Genomic DNA, 27918 nt, shown 5'->3' with positions numbered 1-27918 from the left:
AGATGTCATCTCTTTGAAATGTCAAAAAGCTCGAGCTTTTGAGTATTAGTGGCTATGGTTCTCGTCGCGGCTTCGTCCCTCTCGTTCGCCGTCCTCCTCTCGGCGTCTCCGCCACCGAGGCCGAACCGAATAGTATTGAAGATGAGCCGGTCGCGCTGCCTTGCGGTGAGCCGGAGTTCCGCGCCTGGACCAGCGCCGGAGGCGGAGATCTCTAGAGCCACGCTGCTTTGGAGAGCCGCGAAGCTTCCCATATACTCCGTGGCCGTCGTTCCTCTCACCGTGAGTGTATTTAGGTTTTCACTTTCATTGCGAGTTGATTTTGAATCCAAAGTTGGGACCTTGTTGAAGAATATTGCTCTTTGCTAGTTCTTTTAAAATCTTGTTGAGAAATTGATAGGAAATGCATGTTGTTTTTGGTCCTAAAAGTGAATGAGAAACGTACATTCATCTTTGTGAAATACAGAAACTTTGTATCTGAAAGGGATTGACACGAAGAAAGGGATTGACACGAAGAAGATAATTAAAAAAAAACAAACTCTATCTTTTCCTAAAGACTAGAACTTTCTAGAGATAAGGACAAACAACTCAAAACAATTTATTCAAAGTAAATAACCAACAATCCCTCCCTTAAGCTAATTCGTCTGAACTTAGCTTACTTCAGCAACATCAACCACTCCAAGCATATTACGAAGCCGCTCGAATTGCTCCTTTTTCAATGGTTTTGTCATGATATCTGCAATTTGACTCTCAAAGGTGCAGTAGTTTAGCTTGACAACTCCATCATTCACCAGATCTCTAAGAAAATGAAATTTCACATCTATATGCTTACTCTTTCTATGGAAGACTGGATTTTTGGACAGCTGTATGGTAGAGCTATTATCACACATGATGACAGTTCCTGACTTCTCTGCAACTCCAATTTGTTCTAACACTCTTTTGAGCCAAACACATTGACATGCACACAAAGCTGCTGCTATACATTCTGCCTCCGTGGTGAAAAGAGCGACTACTGGTTGTTTCTTCGATGCCCAAGAAATAGCTCCTGACCCCATCTTAAACACAAATCCAGAAGTACTTCTTCGATCATCTAAATCTCCGGCATAATCACTATCAGTGAAGGCCAATAGCTTCAAATTGCTTCCTCCTTTTCTATAAAAAATTCCCATATTAATTGTACCTTTTAAGTATCTTAGGATTCTTTTTGCTGCAAGCCAGTGCGACATTTTGGGACTAGCCATGAACCTGCTTAATAAACTAATACTGTACATTAGATCAGGTCTAGTTATAGTTAAATACATGAGACTTCCAACCAATTGTGCCTGGTACAAAGTTGTGTAAAGATGAAAATGGTGTTAGAGTTGATGAAACTTTATTTAAACAATTGGTTGGAAGTCTCATGTATTTAACTGATATTGTACATTAGATCAGGTCTAGTTACAGTTAAATACATGAGACTTCCAACCAATTGTTTAAATAAAGTTTCATCAACTCTAACACCATTTTCATCTTTACACAATTTTGTACCAGGCACTATTGGATTTTTCACAGCATTGCAATCCTCCATACCAAATCTTGTTAATACTTCTTTAGCATATCTCCTTTGACAAATAAAAATACCATCTGGACACTGCTTTAACTCTACTCCAAGAAAATGCTTCATCCTTCCCAAGTCAGTCATATCAAACTCCAACATCATTGATTTTTTAAACTCTTCACACATGCTTCTATCATTTCCTATAAAAATTAAGTCATCAACATAAAGGCTGACAATTAACAGATTACCTCCTTTTGACTTTGTGAACAGAGTATGTTCACTGGGGCATCTTTCGAAACCTTCTTGTATAAAATAGGCTTCAATTATGCTGTACCAAGCTCGCGGTGCCTGTTTAAGGCCATAGAGGACCTTTTTCAGCTTGTAAACTTTATCTTCTTCTTCTTTCTTTATAAATCCCTCAGGCTGCTGCACAAACACTTCTTCTTTGAGCTCTCCATGAAGAAAGGCGCTCTTTACATCAAGTTGAAAAACTGCCCAACTAAACTCTGCAGCTACAGAAAGAATTGCACGAATGGTGTCAAGTCTTGCTACTGGATCAAACACTTCAGTGTAGTCTATTCCATGGCGTTGAGCATATCCCTTTGCTACCAATCTCGCTTTAAACTTTTCTACATCTTCATTTTCATCAAGTTTCGTTTTGAATACCCACTTGACTCCAATGGGTTTGATTCCTTTAGGCAAGTCGGCTAGCTCCCAGGTTTGATTCCTCTCAATGGCTTCAATTTCTGATGACATTGCTTCTCTCCATTTTTTGCATTTTACTGCCTCTTCAAACGAAGTTGGGTCATCTTCAATCATCATCATCATCACATTCAAATTTTCTTTTTCAGAAAAAACTTCACCTGTTTCATAATCTTGCATCCATGCTGGTGCTCTTCTTTCTCGCACACCTCTTCCTAATCTGTTATCATCAGAGTCTGGATCATTTGGAGTTGAGTTGGAGCTGCTGTTTGAACTGCTTGAGCAGTAGTTTGGATTGCTTGCAATATCCGAACTGCTGCTTGAATTAGTTCCTTCTTCATGCTAGTGATTAGCTTCATTATCATCCTTTCCCCATTCAAGTATTTCATGCCTTATTTCTTCATCAGATCTGCCCCAGTCCCAGCTCTCAACATGTTTCGACCCTTCCTCTGCCTGATCTAACGTCTTGAGTCACTTTTAACACTTGTTCCTCTTCTTGGTAGCTTCGCATCCTTTGTTCATGAACAAGGAGACTCCCATGTACTTCATCAATGTTCATGGTTCTTAAATCATTTGACTCCTCAATCGAGCAAACGACGTAGTCAAAGTTAGGAGTTAATGATCTAAGTACCTTGCTAACGACCATACTTTGCTCCATTGTCTCACCATTTGACTTCATCTTGTTCACCACAGTCAAGGTACGCCCCAAGAAGCTGTTTATCTTCTCTCCTTCTTTCATGGTGAGCAACTCAAACTTCCCTTCTCAAGGCTTGGAGTTGTGCCCTTCTCACCTTTGTGGACCCTTGATACTTTTGTTTCATTGAATCCCAAATTGCCTTTGATGTTCTCTTGTCAAGAATTGTTTCCAGAATCTCTCTATCAATCGCCTAGAACAGAAAGTTCTTGACTTTCAGATCCTTGAGTTTGGCTTCTTCCACTGTTTTCCTCTGTGCTTCACTTGCTGCTGACACCCCAATTGCAGCTGGAGGAATTCCTTCATCCACCAGACTCCACATCTCCTTGCTTCTCAAGAAATTTTCCATTATCATCGACCAATGATCATAGTAGCCATCAAACTTTGGCATTGATGGCTGCACAAGATTCTCAGTGGTGGTGGACATTTTCCCTCGTGTTTAACTCACACTTTCTCAATATCACTCACCCAATTTGGCCCTTTCCTAGCTCTGATACCAAATGTGAAATACAGAAACTTTGTATCTGAAAGGGATTGATTTTATTCATTAGAAAAGAGAGCTATAAATAGCCTTACAAAAACAAGAATAACAACCCACGAACAACATGAAGAAGACAATTAAAAAAAAAAACAAACTCTATCTTTTCCTAAAGACTAGAACTTCCTAGAGATAAGGACAAACAACTCAAAACAATTTATTCAAAGTAAATAACCAACATTCAAAGTAAATAACCAACAATCTTTCTGTTTAGATGAAAAGAAAATGATTTTTTGGAATTGAAGAAAAGAAAGAAATGAATTGTCTTTGTTTCTTCTATTGTTTTCTTTTCCATAATTTTCTCTTTATCCAAACGCCCTCTGAAAGTGAAAGTTACTGTTCCTTAGTTGATATCTCACATGCAATTTTATGGTTTATTATTTAGAACTGATTTCTAATTTTTTTTGTGTTTTGTTTCATTGACAGGTAGGTAGTTCTGCAGCTTATCTTGAGACAGGCATATTCTTTGCCAGGCGTTACCTTTTGCTCTTAATTTCATCGGTTTTGATCATTACTTGGCTGAATTTGAGGTTAGTGCACAACACTAATTATAAAGCATACTAAGACTAGGACCAGGAGATGTAAAAGATTTAATTCTCTGTTCAGAATGCTGTGGTTATGTTGACAAATAAGGTACTAAGATTCTAAAATTTGTAACTTTTAGTGCCTTCTCTGATTATTTGCAGCAACGATGTTTACGACTTTGATACAGGAGCAGACCTTGACAAAAAAGAATCTGTTGTCAATATAGTTGGCAGGTATACAGTGACTTGTAGCTCCATGCTTGTCTTGGTTCAGTGAACTTTGTTTTTGTGATGATAACTAATGTGACTTGTTCACACTTGGGTAGTCGAGAATTGGTGTATTTCGCTGCCATTGTGTCTCTTGCTCTTGGCTTTATGGGGCTCTTTTGGGCTTTTATTGCGGCAGGGGACATTCGGTTCATTTTATTAGTGATGTTTGCCGTCTTCTGTGGGTATGTTTATCAGGTACAGACTTGTCATAGCTTTCAAAAATGAGTCATAGTATTACAAAAGCCACATAGTAGTTTGATGATCCCTGCTTAACTTCTTAATTTGGTTCAACCTTGTCGAATATTGCATTCATTAAGAGCTGTTGGAAACTCAAAGGAAAGATTGGTGTTCTTATCGAATAACAAATTGTTTAGTCTATAGTGTGATATGTCAACACATTCTTTTTATATGCATTCCTTCTAAGTCTAATAAAAAGAAAAGCTTTCTACGTGTTGCTTGTTTTTTTTTTACCCTTTGTTGTCAAGATCATGTATTTGCCCTTTATTTCACCTAAGAAATTATAATGTTAGTAAGAATTATGAGAACATTTTCTGTGCATCAATTATTCTTTTTGCATAAATCTCCATTACAATCACAAATACAAGCTTTAGCTGTAACTTTCTTATGTGGCCTTTTAATTGTCCATTTGTACACACCATTGTGTTTACTTAGCTGTTCATCTCAATATCCTGTATCAGTATGTCAGTTTCATCTTCAGCTATGTATGCTTAAATTCTGATATTTCTTTCTGCAAGAATGCTACATAATTTACAAATTATGAAACACTTGCCTCCATAAGTATTTGAAGGACACTTGAGCAATGTATATATGCATATTGTAGCATTATAAGCATATCTGCAATTTTTTTATGCTATATGTTTTAAGGGGAAAGACTGAAACAAGTTAAGTTCATCATTGCTGAGACTCTATTTTTACAGTGTCCTCCATTTCGATTAAGCTATCAAGGACTTGGAGAACCTTTGTGCTTTGCAGCATTTGGGCCTTTTGCTACTATAGCCTTCTATCTATCACAAAGTGGCAAAACTTTTGCAGGGTTGGCAAATAATAATGTTGCATATTTTTCTATGATAATTTTGTGTTTGAACTCCTGCTTAACATTACTGTCTGCATTTTGCTAGGGAACCATGCCTTCTCCCCGATAAGCAGAACAGTTTTATCCGCCTCATTCCTTGTTGGTTTGACAACCACCCTGATTCTTTTCTGCAGCCATTTTCACCAGGTATATAATCTTGTTTGGATGAGGATTTCCTTCCTTTTTCTTAAAAAAGCATTTCTGTATTGTATCATTCAATCTCAGATTGACGGTGATCGGGCTGTTGGGAAGATATCTCCTCTGGTATAACCTCTAAGACAAGAATGTTTCTTTTCCTTGATAATCACCTTTGTCTGGTCAAATGTCTTAATATTATATGATTTTATGGGCAACAACAGGTAAGGATTGGCACCAAAACCGGTTCGGCAGTGGTGAAATTTTGCTATCTTAATCCTATACATCCTCTTATTTGCTTTTGGATTATGCAAAGCTCTTCCCTTGTCATGCACTGTGAGTTTTGGATAAACAAGGCCTATATTTCCATAAGAACATTAATTTACAAAGGAAATTTTTTTATATAACTTGTGTTTTTTATCAATGTTTTCTTCAGTTACTTTGCGCATTGACACTTCCCATGGCAAAAGCGGTTGTTGATTATGTCGAAAAGAATTACAATGTAATTACCATTCACCACTGAAACCGTCATATATACTTCTTTTTCCTCAAACATAAAAGTATTGTTCTTACCCTATTTTGCAGGATGGTCTAAAAATTTTCATGGCCAAGTATTATTGTGTTCGGTTGCATGCATTATTTGGCGTTGTGTTGTCTGCAGGACTGTTAGTTGCTAGAAAAAGATAATCCGCCGTTACAATAAGAGGTTGCTACAAATGATTGAAGATTGAGAACAATTGTTTGTCATTCATAACAGTTGGTTAATTTCAACTGGATATCAGAATCAGCAGGTGAACTGATGATCCATCACATTACTCTGTTTACTGTCTAAATACTTAACCGGACGGAACTAATCAATTCCCGGGGGCATCGTGCCATTTGCCAAAGTAAACAACATGAAGGCCAATGGATGAACACTGCATTACAAGGTCAATTGATGTGAATCAAGGTCGGAATTGATAATCAGAGGTTGTATATCTGTAAAATTTCAACATTGACTTCCTCTGGCCAAACTTGGCTCTTTTTAGAGTGTGTTTTGAATGCCTTCTAGGCACAGGTTCAAGCAGGATGAGGTTTCCATCCATTGTATAAAACCGGTTTGGAATTAAAATTGTTTTCACAAGTTTCATGCCATTACTGTTATTTTACAACTTAGTTGATCAGGTAAGAACAAATAGATCGCTCATCATTCAAATGTAAGTATACTCAAATGAATAATATGATTAGAAGAGTAGGCTTCATGCACATTCCAAGTTCAGGCAAAAGATTCAAACTGTAAAATAGATTAAGGTCCATAACTCTGAACAATAAGTGCAACAATCCTCATAAAAACAAAATCTCACAAATCATGATAAAAGAGAAAGATAGATAGTGCTCAAAATTTCCTAAACACAGGAAAAGAACAGAGGGAATGTAAGTTCAAACAACAAGCACTCCAATCAAAGAAAAGGTTTTAGGCAGCAACTGATGGTTTAGAGGCAGCCGAAAGTTTGGATCTTCTCTTGGCCAAACTCTCACTGCGACGCTCCCTCTGCTCCTTGAGCCTGGAGGCAAGAAGTTTCTGGTACTCTGCAGCTTCAGACTTGGCTTTTGCAATCCTCTTCTTCTTCTCGGCAATCCTGGCACGCTTCCTTTGCAGGGTCAAGGGAGTCACCAGCCTCTGGATCTTGGGTGCTTTGCTGCACTTCTTTCCTGTAAAAGGGAAACAAATTGTTAAAAAAAATTGATTGATGTCACAGAAAGGATATTTTAAATGATGCTCTAAGACAATGTATGAGAAGTTCAAGCATGCGGACCACTAACAGGAATATAAATCATTACCAAGATCACACACCATAAACAGAACTGGCAGGCACAAATAAATAATGTAAGCTAGGAGTTGGAAAACAAATTAGCACTTGACAGCATCTATCTATATGATATTTAGCTCACCTTCAACACATCAACTATTTTTAAACAAGCACCGTCTCAAGAAACAGAAACATACACTCCCAAGTCTGAGAAATATATCTTGAAATATTGTAAATTAGTCTCTGATGCTACACCCTATATAAAAGTTTACAACGAAGAAACTGGATGTTTGTCCAATGACCGAAATCGGATAGATAACTGACCTGATTTAGTAGTGAAAGTTCGGCGATATGTATTGACGTATTTACGAACATCATCCTCTTTGGATAGGTTGAACAACTTTCTGATTTTAGATGCTCTCTTTGGACCTCTCATTCTTGGCTTCTCAGTGTCAGTCAACCCAGGAAGGTCATTCTCACCTTTCTTCACAATTATCAGGTTGAGAACTGAAAGATCAGGGCTCACAATGCAACCACGAACAGATTTCCTCCTGCGCTCTCCATTACGCCTACCATATCCACGGAAACAGGGAGTACCTGCAAAAATGGAATCATATCAAGAACAACAAATGAACAATTGATAGAAATCCAGTATAATCAGACTCCAAGTTAGATACTCATGAGGAATCACGTATCCCACGCCATAAAAACCTAAATCTATGAGGTTGAATCATTGAATTCAAGTAAATAAATCATATCCAATGCAGGTATATGAATCTAGCCAAAAATATAGACCATATATCACTAATTCACATAAAAAAAGGGGGCGACATTTATACGTGCCTCTATGGAGCAGCAAGCGTACACGGCCAGGGGTAAGCACTCCCTGCTTCATGGGGAACCCTTGTTTGTCACATCCTCCCATGATTTTGAAAACATAGCCCTTAAATTCCTATAGAATTAGAATATTAAAAAAGATGGGTTAACAATATTCATAAGGCACCTTTAAAGTCCATTTTGAGATGCTAGAGAACTTGATAACTAGCCTCATGAATAGCAAATCATGATGTTCACATACCTCGCCCAAAGCATCCCCATTAACTTCCTGTGAGATCCTCTTGTCAAAAAATGCCCGGCTACATTGGGAAAAAATGATTTATCATGTTATAATACTGACAACTTCATTACTCATAACAAATGCTAAAAAATACTAAAAATTGAAATAACTAAAAAGCCCCGGATATAAGGACAGTCTAAATTCCACAAGCATGACATATACATTTATATAACAGTTTAGTAAAAAAATTGCCACAGAAATCTGAGACAGATAAATAGAAATCAATTTCTTTACACCAAAGTAGTTCACAGACTGATAAAATGCCAAAATCCATGAGGCATGTTAGGTTACGAGTGTAGTATGCTCACCGAGGATTTAATGATGGCCTTACAAGTTCACATAATTTGACATCAAGTACATATCTTTATGTAGGATAACAAAGGCATTATCGAGTTCCCATAAAGAACTAGTGCATTCCACAGGTCTTTCTTAGCATGTTCAAAAGATTTAACAAATGAGAGGCCACAATATAAAAATCCATAACTGTTTTTGCCCCATACTAACAGCAAAAAAATCCAATCATATCATGATAGTCCACTAACTCTCCACACCACGGTATCAAATGTCCTCGGAATGCGTAAACAAGAAACTTTGGCACATTTTTCTACATCTATAGAAACGAACTCCGACTATAAATTCAGCTAATTTATAAGTTCATAGACCAACAACACCAAAATTAACAGAAAAAGCCATGAGAAATCCTCAAATTTTTGGGAAACATCAAGCAAGACAACAATAGCATACATAAACAAACTCCTCACACCTCACAAATGAGAAACAGATCCTAACCACATAAGCTCATCAAAGGACGGAACTTCAGATAATTTATAAGCACGCAGACTTAAAAAGAACGAAAATCAACATAAATTGCTAAAAAAATCCATCAAATTGCAAACAAATCATCAGAAAACGACACAATACGATGCAACGGAATGGCCAATAAATTACTCACAGTTTCTGGTCATCATCGATCTCGAGTTTCTTCTGACACCCCGTGGTCGGATTTGCGATATTGAACTGTTGAAAAATTAAGCAAAAGAAAAGGGGAAAATTTCAATCACACAACGAAAATCAGCTATAGAAATTCAGGAAAAACAGAACTAAGATCATTCAAAAGAGAACTACTAATTGAATCTAGGGTTTAGAGGATCAATAGCACACCTTCATTGTGGTAGGAGACGATGTGGAGCTGAAGAAGCCGAGAACTCCGAAGAGCAGCAGCAGCCGTTAGGGTTTTATCTCCTCAAAGAGAAAAGAAGAGAAAGGATATGTTTCGAAATTTATATAGCCTGGAATATCGGGTTAATGGGTTTCGGATCCACCACGCCAAAACCCGGAAATGTAATGGGCCCGTTTTGAGATGGGCTTAGCTCTATTGCAACATTTGGGGCTATGTTTCGAAAATTATAGCCTGGAGTATCGGGTTAACGGGTTTCGATCCACTACGCCAAAACCCGGAAATGTAATGGGCACGTTATGAGATGGGATTAGCCCAATTGCTACGTTTGGGCCTATGTTTTTAAAGAGATAGAAAGAAAGGCTATGTTTCGAAATTTATATAGCCTGGAGTATCGGGTTAACGGGTTTCGGATCCACTACGCCAAAACCTGGAATTGTAATGGGCCCCTTATGAGATAGGCTTAGCCCAATTGCTATATTTGGGCCTTTGATTTTAAAGGAAATTTTGCTTGTGTATTTTAGACGTTTTTACTTACCAGCCCCTGAAAAATAATGAAATTACTTTTTCTTTTTTTATGTGGTCCATGTGGACAAACCACTTGTTAGGGGTTAGTACACATGAGGAGCCTACGTTAGCTCTCGGCAACATCTATGCTCTCACACGAGTCACATCTATTACAACTAAAGTTTGAACCAGCCTCTTTAGTAAGACATAAGCATGTTACATAAAGAGACTTAATACTAATAGATTACATAAGAATCCCTGAAAAATAATTAGTTTATTTTTATTTTATTTTACTCACTGGGACAGGTTTTGACATTTTTGTTTATAAAAAAAAGTCATTTTTATAATACATATAATAAGATTTTTCATTTCTAATTGTTTTTAATTAATAAATCATGGTTTTTTTTATTAAAAATGATAAATAATTAATTTTTAGAATATAAATATGAAATTATATGAAGAGTACCAATGGTTTCCATTATGAAAGAGAGTTTATGTAAAAAGAAAATAAAGGAAAAATCAATTTTAATAAGGGTTTTAAACATCCAAATTGTAACAGATGTAGAAAGCAGAATAAAATAAAAAATAACAAAAATTTAGATAACATTCTGAATTTTCGAATTTATTTTTGTCTAATTATTTTATATAATGCATTTTTGTTTTTGTTTTTTTTTTTTGTCTTTGACTCACCCATTGATTTCTTAAAAACCATGGATTCTAAATTAATCCCAAATAAAAGTATTGAGAGTCTTATAAAGGGTTGACCTTTTAAAAATATTTGAATTCAAAATCACTTACTTAAATAATCGAAGTCTCGACCATATAAATCAACTTCCAGTTGAGAATAAAATGTCGGGAGTCTAATAAGATGACAGACCTCTCTTAAAAGCATTCAAACTCAAAATTATTTATTTAAATGACCAAAGTCTTAATTACTTGGATCAACTCATAATTAGATTAGAGGTATCATAAATCTTATAAGGTAGTAGACTTTTTTTAAGAAATATTTGAACTAAAAATCATTTATTCAAAGGATCTAAACCTCTTTTATTTGGACCAACCACGGCTTTTAAATATTACAAAAATTACTAAATTACGCATGTTTGGGATTATTTACCAAAAATACGCAGCTGGTGGAAAAACTAGAACCTTTCCCCTGCTTTCGCTTTTTATTTTTAATTTAAAATATAGAAAAACGGGAGAGGTTCTCCTGCTTTTTATTTTTTAATTAGGAAATTATGAAAAACGGGAGAAACTCTCCCGTTTTCAAATTGTTTTTAAATTTTTAATAAAATAAAAACGGGAGAGTAACTCCCTGCTTTTTGTTTTAAAGCCTTGGATTCTGTCCTGGTAATGTTGTTAGCTTTTTAAATTTTAAAGCCTTGGATTCTCGTCCCTGTAATGTTGTTAGCTTTTTAAATTTTTTTGTTTAAGCCTTGGATTCCTTGTCCCCGGTAATGTTGGTTAGCTTTTAAATTTGTTAAAGATTCTCATTAAATGTTGGTTAGCTTTTTAAATTTGTTAAAGATTCTCATTACTTACTTTTGACAAAACTGAACACAACTATATTAATCCTTTTACTAACGGATATAAATATATCCGCTGAATTATTTTTAATATTATTTTTTTATAATACCCACTTCCCACTTCCCACGCCACACTTCCCACTTCACACTTCCCACTTCCCACTTCCCACTTCCCACTTCATATCGGGCTCCACTCAAGATCTGGGACAAAGCAGATGATACCAAACTCGCACTCGGCCAAGACGAAGCACGCCGGCCAAACCCGCACCATTCAGCTGATTAGGACAAAGCAGACTGGCCAAACCTCGCACTCAACAAGACGGCACGCTTGGTCAAACCCGCGACCACTCAGCCGATTGGGACAAAGCAGACGAAATCAAACCTACACCACCAAGACAAAGTACGCTGGTCAAACCTCGCACCACTCAGATGATTGGGACAAACCACGACTACCAAACCCGCACTGCCGATGATTGGGACAAAGCAGATACCAAACCGCACTCGGGCCAAGACGTAAGTACGGGCTCAAACCTGCGACCACTCAGATGATTGGGACAAAGCAGAGTACAAACCTCGCACTGCCAAGACAAAAGTGCGGCCGTCAAACCTCGCACCACTCAGTCGATCGGGACAAACCATGACAGCCAAACCCGCACCACTCAGATGATTGGGACAAAGCAGATGAGCCAAACCTCGCACCGGCCAAGACAAAGTACGCCTGGCCAAAACCTCGCACCACTCAAGTGTTTGGCACAAAGCGTGATGACCAAACCTCGCACCTGGGCCAAGACTAAGTACGCTGTCAAACCTACACCACTCGATGTTTGGGACAAAGCAGATGACCAAACCGCACTGGCCAAGATGAAGTACGCCCGGCCAAACCTCGCACTACCAATGATTGGGACAAAGCAGATGACCAACCGCACTGGGCCCCGGACGGGACGCACGGCCAAACCTCGCACCACTCAGCCGATTGGGACAAAGCAGGATGACCAAACCTCGCACTGAGCCAAGACGGCACGCTCGGTCAAACCTGCACCACTTAGTGATTGGGACAAAGCAGGACGGTCAAACCTGCAATGTTCATAAATGAAATTTTCAAAATTCGAGCTCTTTATATAAACCAACATTAGTAGCCCATTTTTCACTCTTGCACACTATTTACTTACTCACTCACTCACCCATACTTCTTTTTCTTATCTTCAACAATGGCAGAGACTTCACTTGTATCGGGTTTACTACAATGGTTCAATCATTGCTAGTGAAGATACAATTATATTTTCGCTCGGAGGATCAATCATATTTGTATGTCGAAGACGACATCTCTTACGAAAAATTTAAAGAGATCCATCAAGAAAGCATTGATACTCGCGACAACCTAAGAGTTTCATATATCAAATACCCGGCTCCCCAATTTCTTCGGGGATCCCGTGAAGATTTGCTATCTGGGTCATTCAAATTGCGTGAATGACCGAGATGTTCGGATGATGTTCGATCGCCACAAAAAGAAATCCAGATATTGGCATTATTGAATCGTATGTGGAGTTCATGGCACGAACTTTCGAGGGTGCTCCTTCCCAACAACAAACCGCCCCAAATGACGAAGTTCAACTCAATTTGAGACGGGAGAGGATTTCATCACCATGCCAAGTTAATGAACCTGAACGGCTTTGTACGGAGTGGAGGGCACATGATGATCCACCATCCAATAATTATTTTACTAATTCACAACATCTACAAGGCGGAACAAGTTCTTTTCATGATACTCATGAAACCGAATTTGGTCAGTACGGCCGATCCAGTGGAGACGATGAGGACGACGATGGTGACAGACTTTCGGGAAGACATCAAGCAAGTGTTGATGACATTCAGTTAGAAGAATGCAATCTTGAAGACGCTCCAACGACCGCCCATAATTTCACTGATGGCACCAATGGAGCCTCCAAAGACATATGCGAACCCTTGATTTGGAAGCAATGTCAAGACAAGAATTTCCGAGTACCCTTTATTGTATGCCGACACATTAACCGGAGCAACGACAAATGGAGATCTTCATGTAGGCATGAGGTTTCAAGCAAAGATGATGTCGCTGACCGCAATTAAGCATTACAACCTACTTAAATCTGTCAAACACAAAGTTATCGAGTCCGATCCGACTCGATACTCTGGTAAATGTAAATCATATGGCGATGGGTGCAATTGGAGGGTTCGCGCATCCCTATAGCAAGCGAAGACGACTTTTGGGAAATTACAAAGTACACTCGGGCCTCACACGTGTTCATTAGCAATGATCTCGCAGGATCATTCAAAAGTCGGATTCAAACATGATTTGTCGTCAAATACAAGCACTAGTCCAACAAATAGCCCAAGCATCAATGTATCGGTTTTTAATAGCGGAGATCAAAAAAATCGATACTGGATACACACCGACATATAGGAAAGTATGGATGACTAAGCAAAAAGCGGTTGAAGCAAAGATTTGGCAATTGGGAGGAATCCTACAATGAATTACCAAGATGGCTATCGGGCATTTGACACATGCTTGTTCCTCGGGACAATAGTTGATCTTGAGACCCGACCAAACGATACAATGGACCTTACCTGGTACGTGATGCTCGAATCTTTCATAGAGTTTTTTGGAGCTTCCCTCACCGCGTGAGGCTTTCAAATATTGCAAACCCGGTCGTCCCGGATAGATGGCACCCATATTTATGGCAAATACAAAGGCACTTTGTTGCTCGGGCTAATCGCACAAGACGGTAATAAAAATATCTTGCCGATTGGTTTTGCCATCGTGGAAGGAGAAACGTTGGGTGGATGGACTTTCTTCTTGCGCAACTTACGTTCTAGTGTAACACCACAACAAGGAATATGCTTTATATCTGATCGCCATGAATCTATCAAATCAGCTTTTAGATCGCTTGGCCGTGAGATGAGTGCTCCTCATGCGTACCATGTTTATTGCATTAGACATATCTCGGCCAATTTCATGCGTCGTTTCAGAAACAAAGAAATGCAACGAATAGTTGTCAATATTGGCAAGTTATAAGATTAACTTTTTTTTTAATCTAACTCTTACATTGTTGTTAATTATTGAAGTTATCTTAACTTTTTAAGTTCACTGTTGCAGGTTATTCGAAAACCATTCAAGATTTTAACTACTGGTATGGTTTACTACGAGACAACGATGAAGAGGCGACGAGATGGTTGGATAACATACCGCGGGAGAAGTGGGCTCAAGCGTTCGATAAAGAAGGGAGACGATATGGTCACATGACAACCAACCTCGCAGAATGTGTTAATTCAGTGCTTAAGGGAACAAGAAACCTTCCTATAACAGCTATGGTTAAGTCAACGTACTTCCGACTTGCGGAGTTATTTGTGAGGAAAGGTGTGTCTGCGAAAATGTCATGTGGCACTTGTGCAATTATCTCGTTCGAATCATAAGGCCGCCATATAAACTGTTCAAAATTATTTACGAAATAATCAATGATTATTAATACCTAAAATATGTGTATGAATTATCGCTTTTTAACAACATTACCCGCATGCATCTCCAACCGATCTAGTAGTCGCCTATATATCTTCACATTAGTGCTTGTTGCTACGGCTATCATCATCCACTTCAATGTGCGCCCACATTAAAATGAGAATGAATTATAATTTCAATGTATTATAATTAAGTGTAAAATGAATTATCAATTTAATTTGCTCTCACCTACGAGCCAGAGGAAAGGATACGATACCACGGGTTTGAGGGGATATACTTGAAATCCTATACCATGCCCATGATTGAAGTAATATCATAGATCTACTAATATTTTTTTCATATCCTTGTTGGATCGACGGCATAAAGACCTGTGACTGTGGGTTGCTAGACATCTCGAACCCCAAGCCCGTATCTTCCCTCGCTCAGAATCCCTCGAGTGGTAACCACTTCAAATGAACCCCTATTCGAGACATATCCGCATGAGGACACAAACCGATAAGCCTTAGGATATAGGCACGTGCATAACATTCTATCCGCTGGTTGACCGCATCGATGTACGACGATGCCAAATGTTTCCTCAAGCCACGTTAGAGTTATACTCGACCTTTCCTTTGCTCTGCCGGTGGGACCACTCCGAGCAACTCTGCACAGACAGCACTTCCTAAGCCGGAAGTCTGACCGATGACTTCGTGTCCGTTAATCGGTAAGCCAAGTAATAGTGCCACATCTTCCAACGTGATTGTTGTCTCACCGCATGTAAGGTGGAATGTGTGTGTTCGATCCGCCCATCTCTCCACTAATGCGCTCACAAGAGCGGCATCAATTCGAAATTAAGATTTGAGCCGCATGATAGGAAACCCAGCCTTCTCTTAAAAGGCCTATGATTTGTGGAGGAGGCTCGCGATGAGACACATGTCTACACCCTAAGAACCCGATCAGGCTGTAGAAAGTTATATATTAATCAATTTCATATTAAATGGAAAAATTAAATATGATTGAAGAGTAAACCATAAATATTGGTGTGTTAATAATATACTAGTTTATCTAAATAAACATGCTTTCGACCCATAATATAACAATTATTAATATAATAAAAAATTAACCTAATAATATACTAAGTTATCTAAAATAATGACTTAATACAATTATTGATAAAAAAAAGCCTAATAATATATTAGGTTATCTAAATAAACATGCTTCAAGGTTAATATAACAATTATTAATACAATAATTAATTATCACATAATAAAATTATTCATAAAACCTAATGACATAATACAATTATTAATAATAAACAAAATTACCTAAAAATATAGTGGGTTATCTAATTAAACATGATTGGGGTGCTAATAAGATAATTATTAATACGATTAATAATTATGATATAATACAATTATTAATATAAAATAATGACTTAATACAATTATTAATAAAAAAATAACCAAATAATATACTCGGTGGTGGCAAATAAACATTCTTCGAGGTTAATATAAAAATCATTAATACAATAATTAATTATGGCATAATAAAATTATTCATAAAACCTAATGACATAATACGATTATTAATAATAAAAATTACCCCTATAAATATAGTGGGTTATCTAATTAAACATAATTGAGGTGCTAATAAGATAATTATTAATACGATTAGTAATTATGACATAAAAAATTATTATGTGAAACTAATGTCTTAATATAATTATTAATAAATAATTAATTTCAAAGTTATCTAATAATACAAAAATATTACCTTTTTCCCGACAAAATGGATGAAATGTGATCACTACGTAATCTTAAGAATGCCATCAAAAATTATCAATGAAATCCCGTATCACGTGTAAGTAAAAACACCCGCACAATTAGAACTCGAGAGAAAATGAGAATGAGGGAGACAATATGAAGTGGGATGTGGGAAGTGCGAGGCTGAAGTGGGAAGTGGGAAGTGGGATATATATATATAATATTAAAAATAATTCAACGGATATATTTATATCCGTTAGTAAAGAGTTAATATAGTTGTGTTCATTTTGTCAAAAGTTAAGTAATGAGAATCTTTTAACAAATTTAAAAAGCTAACCAACATTTAATGAGAATCTTTAACAAATTTAAAAAGCTAACCAACATTACCAGGACAAGAAATCCAAGGCTTTACAAAAATTTAAAAAGCTAACCAACATTACTGGGTGACAAGGAATCCAAGGCTTAAAACAAAAATTTAAAAAGCTAACAACATTACCGGACGTGAATCCAAGGCTTTAAAAATTTAAAAGCTAACAACATTACTGAGACAGAATCCAAGGCTTTAAAACAAAAACAAAAACGGGAGTTACTCTCCCGTTTTTATTTTTTTTATTAAAAAAATTTAAAAACAATTTGAAAACGGAGAGTTTCTCCCTGTTTTCATAATTTTTAATTGAAATAAAAACAGGGAGAACCTCTCCGTTTTCTATATTTTAAATTAAAAATAAAAAGCGAAAAACGGGAAAGGCTATCTGCTTTTCCACTAACTGCTAGTATTTTGTTAAAATAATCCCAAACATACGTAATTTAGTAATGTAATATTTAGCCACCAATCACGAGGTATATAATGAATTAATTGATTACATCAAATATATATACACACACAAGACACACATGGAAATTCAAAAGGAATGAATACATAAAATTATCATTATTTTAGTTTTATATTCTTTGAATAATATATATATATATATATATATATATAATTGTGGCTGATATAATGCCTTTAAGGTTGTGGCATGCATTTGACTAGAAAGGCTAGTGATTTTGATAGCATAAAATAGAGTCACCACCCACTACTTTCAATGATGTGGACTTTATTGTTACAAGCTCTGAAAAGCACTAAGCCTTTGTGAATTAAGTGCCAAAAAATAAATGAATAGTCTAACACCATATCTCCACCAAGAAACATTGAGATAAAGGGGTTCTTAATTTCAAGATTAGACTAAGTTTGACGTTAAAAGTAGTAAATTAAATTATCTAATCAAGTCATTACTTGTTTTACATATATTTAATGGATTCTAGTTATCCATCAAAGATCTACTTTCTTTTTAACTATCTCTATCGTTGGAAAATATGGCATGCTATATCTCATGTCTAAGTGGAATTTAATTAATAGTATTTTTCATCACCTAGGTGATGTAGGGTTCAGGTTTTACAACTCAAACTACAATTACGAATTTATTATTATCATTGTGTTAAAGCGAAATTTAAACTCAGAATACTTGAAAGTTCTATACTATACTATGCTTTTATAATGAGCCAATGCTACTAAACTCATAAATACTTAGATAATTTATTACATCTTTAATCATTCATATATATATAAAAGTAAAATAATTATCATACAAAGAGTGCCTCTATTTCATTTTCATAATTTTTAATCATTCATATTTCTTCCACCGTCATTGCTGTCATTAAAATCAAAATTTTAATTTTTATAATAATAAGAGTGCCTCTATTTCATTTTTTTTTTCTTTCATCCTTCAATTGAACCAATGAATCTAACAATGATTAATTAAACAGAAAAGCTAATAGCTCTAATAGCTAACGAAGGATTACATACAGCAACCAAGAAGTATGAGCAAATTTTATTTAAGATTTGAAACTGTACATTCAAATATATAAAAATTTAATTTTGAACAAATTATATAGAACTAGTTTTTTTTTTTAAAAAAAAAATTATTACACCATTAGAAATTAATATGGAATGAAAAGTATAGATTCAAACATATATATATATATATATAATCGGCACTTTTAGGTCGATTGGAGTCAAGACTTTCACTGCGTTGGGCGTTCGAATCCCATGTCCAGCGAGTGAGGGTATGTGAGGTCGTGTTGAGTATGCTCCCCATACGTCTAGCGTCACCGAAACTTACCCTTAAATGGGATGACTGTCGTCTATTTGTCACATATATATATATATAACAGAAAAGATCTACTTCAAAATTTCAGAAATTTATATATTTTGGTTATGTAAAATAATAATAATTTTTTTTGACATTAGACAATAAACATTTTCATTAAAAGATTTAAATCAGAGACAAATACAGATATAGAGCACTCACAAGCTTGTTCTCGCCTTGCCTAAGTTTCAATTTCCGAACACCTCCGAATTAAAAACTTTAAGCAAAAAGACCAGATACCAACAAACTAAACAACCATTGGATAATAAATGTAACAGTCTCATCAAACAACAACATATAAATATACAATTTAATTTAATAAAATTTTAAACCACAATAATATTGCAAGACTCACAAAGACTTGACAGGGTCAATATACACAAAGACAAGAAAATTGCACATCAAACATACAGCAGAGAAACATCGTAGCTATACAAACAAAAGCAACAAAATAACTTACACTAAACTATGACATAAAATGCATCAGTTCCTCAACAAATTCTCTGAAAAGCTAAGTCAACAACAAAATACGAAAAAACCGAGCACACGATGCAGCTAAACATCTCACACACTAAACAAACCTATGATCAAAAAGAATCTCACAACACACAATCTTGCAAACATTTAGAGTGCACACACAAAGTCCTCACTTGCCTCGAGATCATCCAAGTCGAAATCGGCGTCCATGTCATCGATGTCAGTGCTGCCGCCGACAAAATGACCTCCGCCAAGCTTTGGACCCTCAGCAGGGTTTCCGAGCCTCATGTAGTATCACCATTATGTCTTCGACGCTTTGGAAAAGAGGGTTCGTGTCGTTGTGCAAATTATGTTGATATCCATCGGTTAATTCGACAGGCAGATTCTTTAAAAACCAAGGGTGGTTTTTGATCTCCGGAATAGTAATTCGCTACATGAAAGTAGAAATACGTTACTGAGAAACATGCTGAGACAATACTGAGAGGATGAAGCAAATGTATCACCGTTTCAGGACTTGCAACGAAAATACGGGTAAGAAGATGTCTGCAATCCATTGAGACTCGAACATAGTCGGGAATTGAGTAGTGGACACTAAGTATTCTCTGCAAAAGTATACACATTGCTTGGTTAATAAATTGAAGAAGATTGAGATTCATAATTCTACTCACCCCAATTGTTTTTCTGAAATTTCTTGGATCGTCCGGGTCTTCAAACGGATACGATCCGACGAGCATTACATATAATGTTACTCCGCAGGACCAAACATCAGCAATCTAGTGTGATGCAGAAAGTACTTTAATATCTTTAAATGATAATACGAATGAGAAAACACAATATAAGATATGAGAATTACCTTCCCGTCGTACTCCTTTCTCGATAGAACCTCAGGTGCAATGTAAGCAGGTGTGCCTACCGTGGATTTCGGTTGAGAATGCAACACAGCGGACTGCCCGAACGAGAACAATTAATAATCAAGTGCCGTTAAATGTTTGAAAATAAGGTTCTAAAGAAGTAAAGAATTACCTTGGAATAACCGAAATCACATATTTTGAGTCGAGGAGCAATGCTCCCGTCTAAGAGAGTGTTCTCTAATTTAAGGTCCCGGTGACATATTTGCTACAATAAAAAAAGAAGCTTAATTTAAGCAATCCAAAGAAAACATGGAAATCTGAATGTGTAGTTGAGGTAATTCTAAGCTTACCATTGAATGACAGTAACTCACTCCTGATATCAGCTGTTGAAAGAAGAACCTCGCCTGCCGTAAAATTTCAAGAGAAATTAGAAGAGAGGAAATTAAGAATTCGTCGATTAAGCAATAAAGAAAAACACGAGTATGCTCTACCTCGTCTTCGCTGAATCTCCCTGCATTGCATATCCTCTCAAAAAGTTCCCCACCGGCGGCGTATTCCATTACGATTGCTAGATGTGTAGGTGTTAACAGGACCTGGAAAGATATAGAATTTATGTAAGCATGGAACATCACCAATTTAATGTAAGAATTATGAAAGAACCGACTTCTTTTGCATATAAATGAATAATGATTGAAAAAGAAAATTCAGCAGCGAATTACCTCTTTAAATCTGATAATATTTGGATGTTTCAATGATCGATGATTCATGATCTCTCTCTGCACATGTTCATCAATCTAGACAGATATAAACAAACAGAATAGAGAAAACATTCAGAATTGAATATCTAATTAGACAAAAGGATGCAAACAGAGGTTCTTTGGAACACATAAAACTAAAAACAAAGGCCAATTGATGATGTATGCACACATGAACACATAACAAATGCTTGTCTGCTAAGCATGAATTGTAACAAGTTGAGGATAAGGTGCAAAAAGAGCAAAGGCTGGAGCCTATATATCAATCAAAATGGAAGCTAAAAAGACATAAATCAAGCTTTAATTCTAAACCCAAAAACAATGAAAACCAAAAGCTTCTAATCAAAAGCTTTTCTTTTCTGAATGAAAAAGGATCTCTGAAAAGGGAATCAAAATCAACAACCCAAAACAGTAAATTGAAAGGAAAAAACTGAGAATCCAGACAACAAAACCACAAAGAAACAAAAAAAATCAATGAAACAAACCACTCACAGAACAAAAAAGGGGGCCACCAATCAAGCAGCAAAGCAAAGCAAATCAAATCAAATCAATCTACAACTACAACCAATCTAAAGTAAATCTCCAAAAAAACTGCAACCAAACCCATAAATCTCAAACAAGACCAAAAAGGAAAAGCTAAAAACCTGATCTTTAAGCAAAACCCCCAAAAACCAAACACCAAAGGTAAAGAAGCATCACAAGAAATCCAACCAAAACACCAACTTTAAGCAGAAAAAGAAGAAAAGGAAAGACCTTTTGGCCTCTCTCAATGAACTTGACAGCAAAGAGCTCTTTGGTCCAAACATCCTTGACCAACTTGGCAACACCAAAGTTGCCAGACCCAATATCCTTCAAGACCTCAAATCTCTCCATCCCAACAAAGAAAAAAGAAGAAGAAGTAGAAGAAGAAGAAGAAGAGGAAAGTGAAAGCAAGGAAGCATTGTGAGGGGGTTATAAAGAGTGCCTTGGGTTCTTGTATGCATTGGAAATGCAGAGGAAGAGGACAAATATGGAGGGGATGGAAAAGATTAGAACTTTTTTCGATTGTTGAGTTGCGGACTGCTGACTCTAGCGTATCTATCCATCCAAGCTAAAGTTTCATCAATATTAAGACTTTAAACTAAAACAGTGCCCTCTTGCCTATATCATAAACAAATAAAAACACAACTAAGTTTTATAAATGTGCATGAATATTCACTATTTTTAAAAATAATGATAACAATCAATAGTTTTTTTTTAAAAGAAATTACAATCTTTTTAAAAATGTAATAATATTTAACTAAAAAATTTATAACCTACCATACTTGATTTTATTATCCGATAGTAAAACAATTAAAATATTTTAAGTTTTAGACATATTAAAAACAATAATGATAATAGATAACTAGTTGTGAATGCGAGTTCACAGACGGAATTTTTTATCTCTGGTTAAAATGTTAGGTTGAATGATTAATTATCAGCTCGTGCACGTACCTTTGATATGAATAGTGATTGTTATTTTTAGGAAATAAATAATTAATGGAGTAATATTTATAAAAAAAATATTTTTTTTGGTCTGGATTTTGTGCTGACTGTGCATTAGATGGGCAGATAAGATGCCTCCGACACTCCAAGTTCCTTTTGATGAACAAAATAGCCTATGATTATTGTGATAAACATTAAAAAAAAAAGTCAAGTTAATTTTTTGTTTGGCCAAAAAAATATTTTTTCTTTATATAGACCAAAAAGTTTTTTTTAGTATTTTGCATTGGGACAAACTTGAATCTTGATTTTTCATTTTAAATTAAACTTTATTTATTTACTTTTAGTATGTGTCATTTACCTTATAGATTTTTTTAAAAGATCAGAACCAAGTTAAAATATATATACATAAAATATTTTAAATATATTATACCATATTTTTATTTTACATGGGTTTTAGGGATTTATTTTGGATCTCTTTTAAAAAAAATTTACATGTCTAATAAATTGTATCAATAACTTAAGAAATCGTTGGCTCAATATGATTAAATCATATTGATTAAATTATGTACAAAATCTTTTTTATATAAGAAAATTTATATTTATAGATTTTACATAATAACATTTGAAAATTAAACAGGATTTATTTTTATTACACAATATAATTTTAAAGTTATACTCACAATATAATTTTAAATTTATTCGCATTTTATACTTTAAAAAAACATTTATTAACCAAAGAGTCTTTACCTAGAAATTACTTAAGAAAATAATGATGACTTGTGAGGGCTAAATATTGCAATTTTTAATTATATCCAAAAATAAAGTATCTTTTTGAGATTAATTTACCAAACGCAAAAGACCGCAGAACGACTTTACATGGTACTTTTTCGTGACACTCGATTATATTTAAATTTTTCTTTTTAATTTTATAATAGTTTTTATATAAAATTTTACATTTACTAACCTTACAAATTTTTAAATTAATCACAACTCAATTTTAAATTTTACTAATGGTTTTTATATAATATTTTACGTTTTAGTTCTTATAATAAATTAAAAATTTTTCTCACAGCCCTATTTCTGATTGTCATTGTCGTCGGAATTGTCCCAATACACCGATCCAAGTAGTCGCTCAGTAATACGCGATTATCGTAATCTTTTTATAATATATATTATCATTTTCATCCGTTTAGAAAGATGATATCGCCTTTTTATTACAAAACGATATTTTGTTAGAAAAAATTTAAATTAAAAATATGTATATAAAGGACTTAAACGTAAAATATTATATTAAAAACCATCAGAAATTTTAAATAGGGTATGTGAATTTAATTTATTATAGAGACTAAAATGTAAAAATATTATATAAAAATCCATCAGTAAAAATTTAAATAGAGTTATGATTAATTTAAAGAATTTAGAAGGGTAGAAACGTAAAATTTCATATAAAAACTATTATAAAATTATTTAAATATAATCCCGATGCGAAAAAGATCTACGCAAAGACACTATCACTAGACTTTTCACAAGATTTTCGATAATTAATCTAAAAGATACTTATTTTAGTATATAACTAAAAAAAAATGCAATATTTAAAAAAAATATCCGACTTGTGATGCATATAAATAAACATCATTTTTATAAGAATAAATATAATTTTTTTTAGAGAAATTAGTAAGAAAATGGAACAGTTTAAGTTGCGATGCACCTCGAGTCAACAAACATGGCAAGTGGGAGGAAAGTGCCACATGGAAAGAGAGAGAAAATAAGGAAAATGAGTTGTGGCCGGAAAGTGAGAGACGTGTTACACTTGAAATGGAAAAGCATTTCCATGGGGAAATGCAACTTGGCGGTTTTCAAGAAAAACAGTAAATAACGAGAAGAAACAGTGGAGTTTATTCGGTGGAAGTGGCGGGAAAATCAAGGGGTGTCCATTTCGGTTCGGAGCGGGGATTAGCACTCCTGTTCTAAAATTAGGGAATATCTTAGTTCTAACATATTAAAACTTGATATGTGTCCTCGATTACAATAAAAAAAAATATAATAACATTATATAAGACATGTATCAAAATATGATAGGCTAAAATCAGTGTATTCTTTGATTCCAGAACCAGGGGAGGTGAACTCGATGAGCAAAGGGGCACAACCCCTTACCTTCCTCCCTTTTATATATATATATATTCCTCAATTATGAAATACAAGTTGTTTTCAAAAGAAAATTTTGTTTCCAAATAGTTGTGAGTTTTAAAATATCAAAATAATATTTATTCAATTTTTTTATTTTTATTTATTTTTAATCTCTTAAGTTATATAAATGAATGAAGAGATTAATATTGATAGTCCATATGATTTCAAAGTTTAGTAATTTGCTAATTTTTATGTTAAATTTTAAAAAATTTAATGTTTTTTTAATTCTTGTGTGACATCTTTAAATGATATGTATTTTTGAATTGAGAGAATACATACACATATAGAACAAAAGAGATGAGAGATATGCCCCTTCAAGAACATGTATATATTACATTAGACTATATCATATTATCAAATAATGTTATTATATAAATAAAATTATTAGATATGGTTTAAGAAGTATGACAAAGAAGCCATGGTTCTGATTTTCTATAAATTACTAGATATTCTTAAAAAATTATATTTTTAAAAAATATTTACAATTTTTTTTTTTCACCTTATTCTTTAGGGGCCGTTTGGTTGGCGGTAATGTGAAAACATTACCGCCTGTTACGTGGTAATCCAAAAAGATTACCACGTTTGGTTAGGAGACAATGGTAATGTGGATAGTAATCTAAGATTACCAACATTAGAATATTGATCAAGAAACTTGGTAATCTCATTACCACTAAATTAGGTGGCTATCCGAGATTACCAAGATTCTGGTAATCTAATAAATTTTTAGGGTCAAATATACCCTTGTTTTTTAAAAAAATAATTTTAAAACATAATACGTAGGGTCTAATATGCAAATTTGTTTTCATATGGTGTTTCGTTCTCCGATAGGGTTTCTGAGCGTTTTTAGGTTTTCCTCGAAGCAAAAGCAACCCGATTTCGACAACCATCTAACTTCCTTTCAATCCCGGTTTGTTCCCCAAATACCCATCATCATCTTTCCTATGTTTATTTGATTCGATTCTTTTTTTCTGATAATTTTTTGATAAAATATTTGATTTGAATCTTGCTTCATTGTATTCTTTCTTGTTGAGAAGATGGCCTTTGATTGATGGAGATAGAATATAGCCCTTTTTATATTTTTCATGAATCAATCTCCTTTTACCATACATCATGGTTCGCATAGCCATATAATTGTATACATTGCTCCATATATCTTTCCATCAATCTCCTTTCTGAGTTTGATGAAACATTCTTGTTCATGAGGCATTTGCCATTCAATCCCCATATATCATGATAATCACATGACTATGAAATCTAATCTTCAAAAAAAGCAAGATTCGGGGAAACACTTGAGGCTTCTCAAAATTTGATAGTTAATCTTGATTAAGTTAAAATTCAGGTTAAGAAGAAAAGCCCTTATTAAAGAGGGTATTTTCGGTATTTTTTTATATTTTACCCATTGATTACCATGGCAGAATCAAAACACGAGAATGAATTATTCCCGGGTTATAAAACTTTCTAACCAAACGTGGTTATATCGAGTTACTACAATATTCCCGATCATATAATATTCCCATCCATATTACCATGGTAATCTCGTTACGTGGTAATATGTCATTACCACGAACCAAACGGCCCCTAGAAATATGTAAATAAAATTAAAAATTATGTTTTAAAAAACATTTATAAATATATTGTTTGATAGACTTTTTACAAATTTAAATATATGTAATATAAAAATTTTATATTTTTAAAAATATTTATAAAAATTACTATTTAACCTTTCATGATTTTTTTCACTTGGCACCCCCTAAAAATAATTTCTAGCTTCACCCCTGTTTCAGGGAATGAAAACAAGTGAAGAAGCAAAGGGAGATGAATTGTCACTTTTCTAAAGTGAGAGAAGTGATATTGTTATCAATATTTTTTATATTTATTTGTTAAAAATAAAAATAAAATTTAAAAAGTTCTGGTGTGAGATGAACTTCTACTAATTCAGAAAAATAGTAGAAGTGAGGGAGTTAGTATGTCCCACTCCTCCCACTTCAATAAAAGATTACTAAAATAAAATGGAGGAAATCATACTTCTCCGATCTTCCGAAATGAATGCCCCTTAGTGAAGTATACTTACATCTTCATTTCAAATGGTTATTTACCATCAAATAAAAAAATATTATTATTTTTCATTTTAGCATTTTTTGGATTTTTAATTGAGCCTACTTTGCCATGGTAGTGAAGAAAGTAAGATTTTATATAAATTCATTTCTTTTACGTTTAGATATCTTTTGTTTTTTTAAATAAACATCATAATTATTAAAAATAATATTAACTTTCAATCACTTCAAGGGAAAGATTATTATTGTCACTTCTTCCGTTTGTATCACTTTTTCTAATTCTCAACCAAATGCACATATCACCAGTGGCGGACCCACATGGGGGCCAGCCCGGGCTGAAGCCCGGGTTGGTCGGCCGGAAAACTTTAGAAGAACCATGTCTAATAATATTTTTTTATATGAATATTAATGTTTAATAATATTTTGTTTGTGTTTAACTAATATGTAGTGGGTATGTGCTTGAGTGGTTTGTGGGAGTTGGATGATAAGAGCCCACCATGGTTCAAATCCTAGAATTTGCGATTGTAAGATTTTAATAATTTTAGTAATTAAAAACAATGTTTTTTTTTAAAAAAAATTGTGGAAATTTTAAAAATTATATAACAAAAATAATGATCTAAACTTTATGATTTTTTTAATAATCAAGAAAAAATTAAATTAATAATGTGGCATTGAAAATTTTTTTCTTATTTAAAAATTATTAAATTTTTTTAAGTTTTAATAAAGTTTGAAAAATTATTCAAAACATCCCTCATAATTATAGTAGTTGACTTCAACCCCTTTTACCGATGAGTTCTGGTTTTGCCATTGGTCGTGGTTGGACTGAGGAGAGGTCATGGTTGGGCTAAAAATGCCGGAAAATTAAAAGGTGATGAATATGAGAATATTGACTTTTATTTAAGCAGTTTGAATTAAATTCTCGGGTCCGCTATCGATATCACTTTAAATTTAAAATCATTATTAAACTCTGAATTATAGCGGATTCTTGCTTTTCACCCTTTAATTATGTAGAATATTGACAACAATACGATCAATTGTTCATTTATAAAATAAACTATTTAGAGTTATAGGATTTTTTTAAGTTTTAATAAAGTTTGAAAAA

General features: G+C 34.5%; 3 protein-coding genes across 3 annotated transcripts; 1 reads left to right on the top strand and 2 right to left on the bottom strand.

Moving 5' to 3' along the window:
* Positions 1–28: 28 nt before the first annotated feature.
* LOC120263023 (2-carboxy-1,4-naphthoquinone phytyltransferase, chloroplastic) lies at positions 29–6616 on the top strand. Its single transcript, XM_039270947.1, is given in 11 exon segments — positions 29–279; positions 3895–3998; positions 4155–4226; positions 4319–4457; positions 5201–5313; positions 5400–5502; positions 5581–5619; positions 5715–5750; positions 5752–5826; positions 5927–5992; positions 6076–6616. Coding segments are annotated over 11 exon segments (1074 nt in total). The 5' UTR covers positions 29–54; the 3' UTR covers positions 6178–6616.
* Positions 6617–6753: 137 nt separating this feature from the next.
* On the bottom strand, positions 6754–9672 carry LOC120263895 (40S ribosomal protein S6-like). Its single transcript, XM_039271874.1, has 6 exons — positions 9559–9672; positions 9350–9414; positions 8359–8416; positions 8124–8232; positions 7605–7877; positions 6754–7182 (listed from the first exon to the last, which is right to left on the bottom strand). The coding sequence occupies exons 1-6, from the start codon at positions 9562–9564 to the stop codon at positions 6944–6946; spliced, it is 750 nt and encodes a 249-aa protein (XP_039127808.1). The 5' UTR covers positions 9565–9672; the 3' UTR covers positions 6754–6943.
* A 9707-nt stretch (positions 9673–19379) lies between these two features.
* LOC120263791 (serine/threonine-protein kinase SAPK2-like) lies at positions 19380–22201 on the bottom strand. The gene is given in 10 exon segments (XM_039271767.1): positions 19380–19778; positions 19780–19935; positions 20009–20107; positions 20174–20278; positions 20359–20451; positions 20529–20621; positions 20707–20760; positions 20848–20949; positions 21076–21150; positions 21865–22201. Coding segments are annotated over 10 exon segments (1023 nt in total). The 5' UTR covers positions 21985–22201; the 3' UTR covers positions 19380–19652.
* Positions 22202–27918: the final 5717 nt, after the last annotated feature.

This window comes from Dioscorea cayenensis, chromosome 6 (assembly GCF_009730915.1).
Source record: "Dioscorea cayenensis subsp. rotundata cultivar TDr96_F1 chromosome 6, TDr96_F1_v2_PseudoChromosome.rev07_lg8_w22 25.fasta, whole genome shotgun sequence".
Taxonomy (NCBI): domain Eukaryota; kingdom Viridiplantae; phylum Streptophyta; class Magnoliopsida; order Dioscoreales; family Dioscoreaceae; genus Dioscorea; species Dioscorea cayenensis.
The sequence above is the reverse complement of the archived record's forward strand: the minus strand, read 5'-3'. Positions and strand labels throughout refer to the sequence as shown.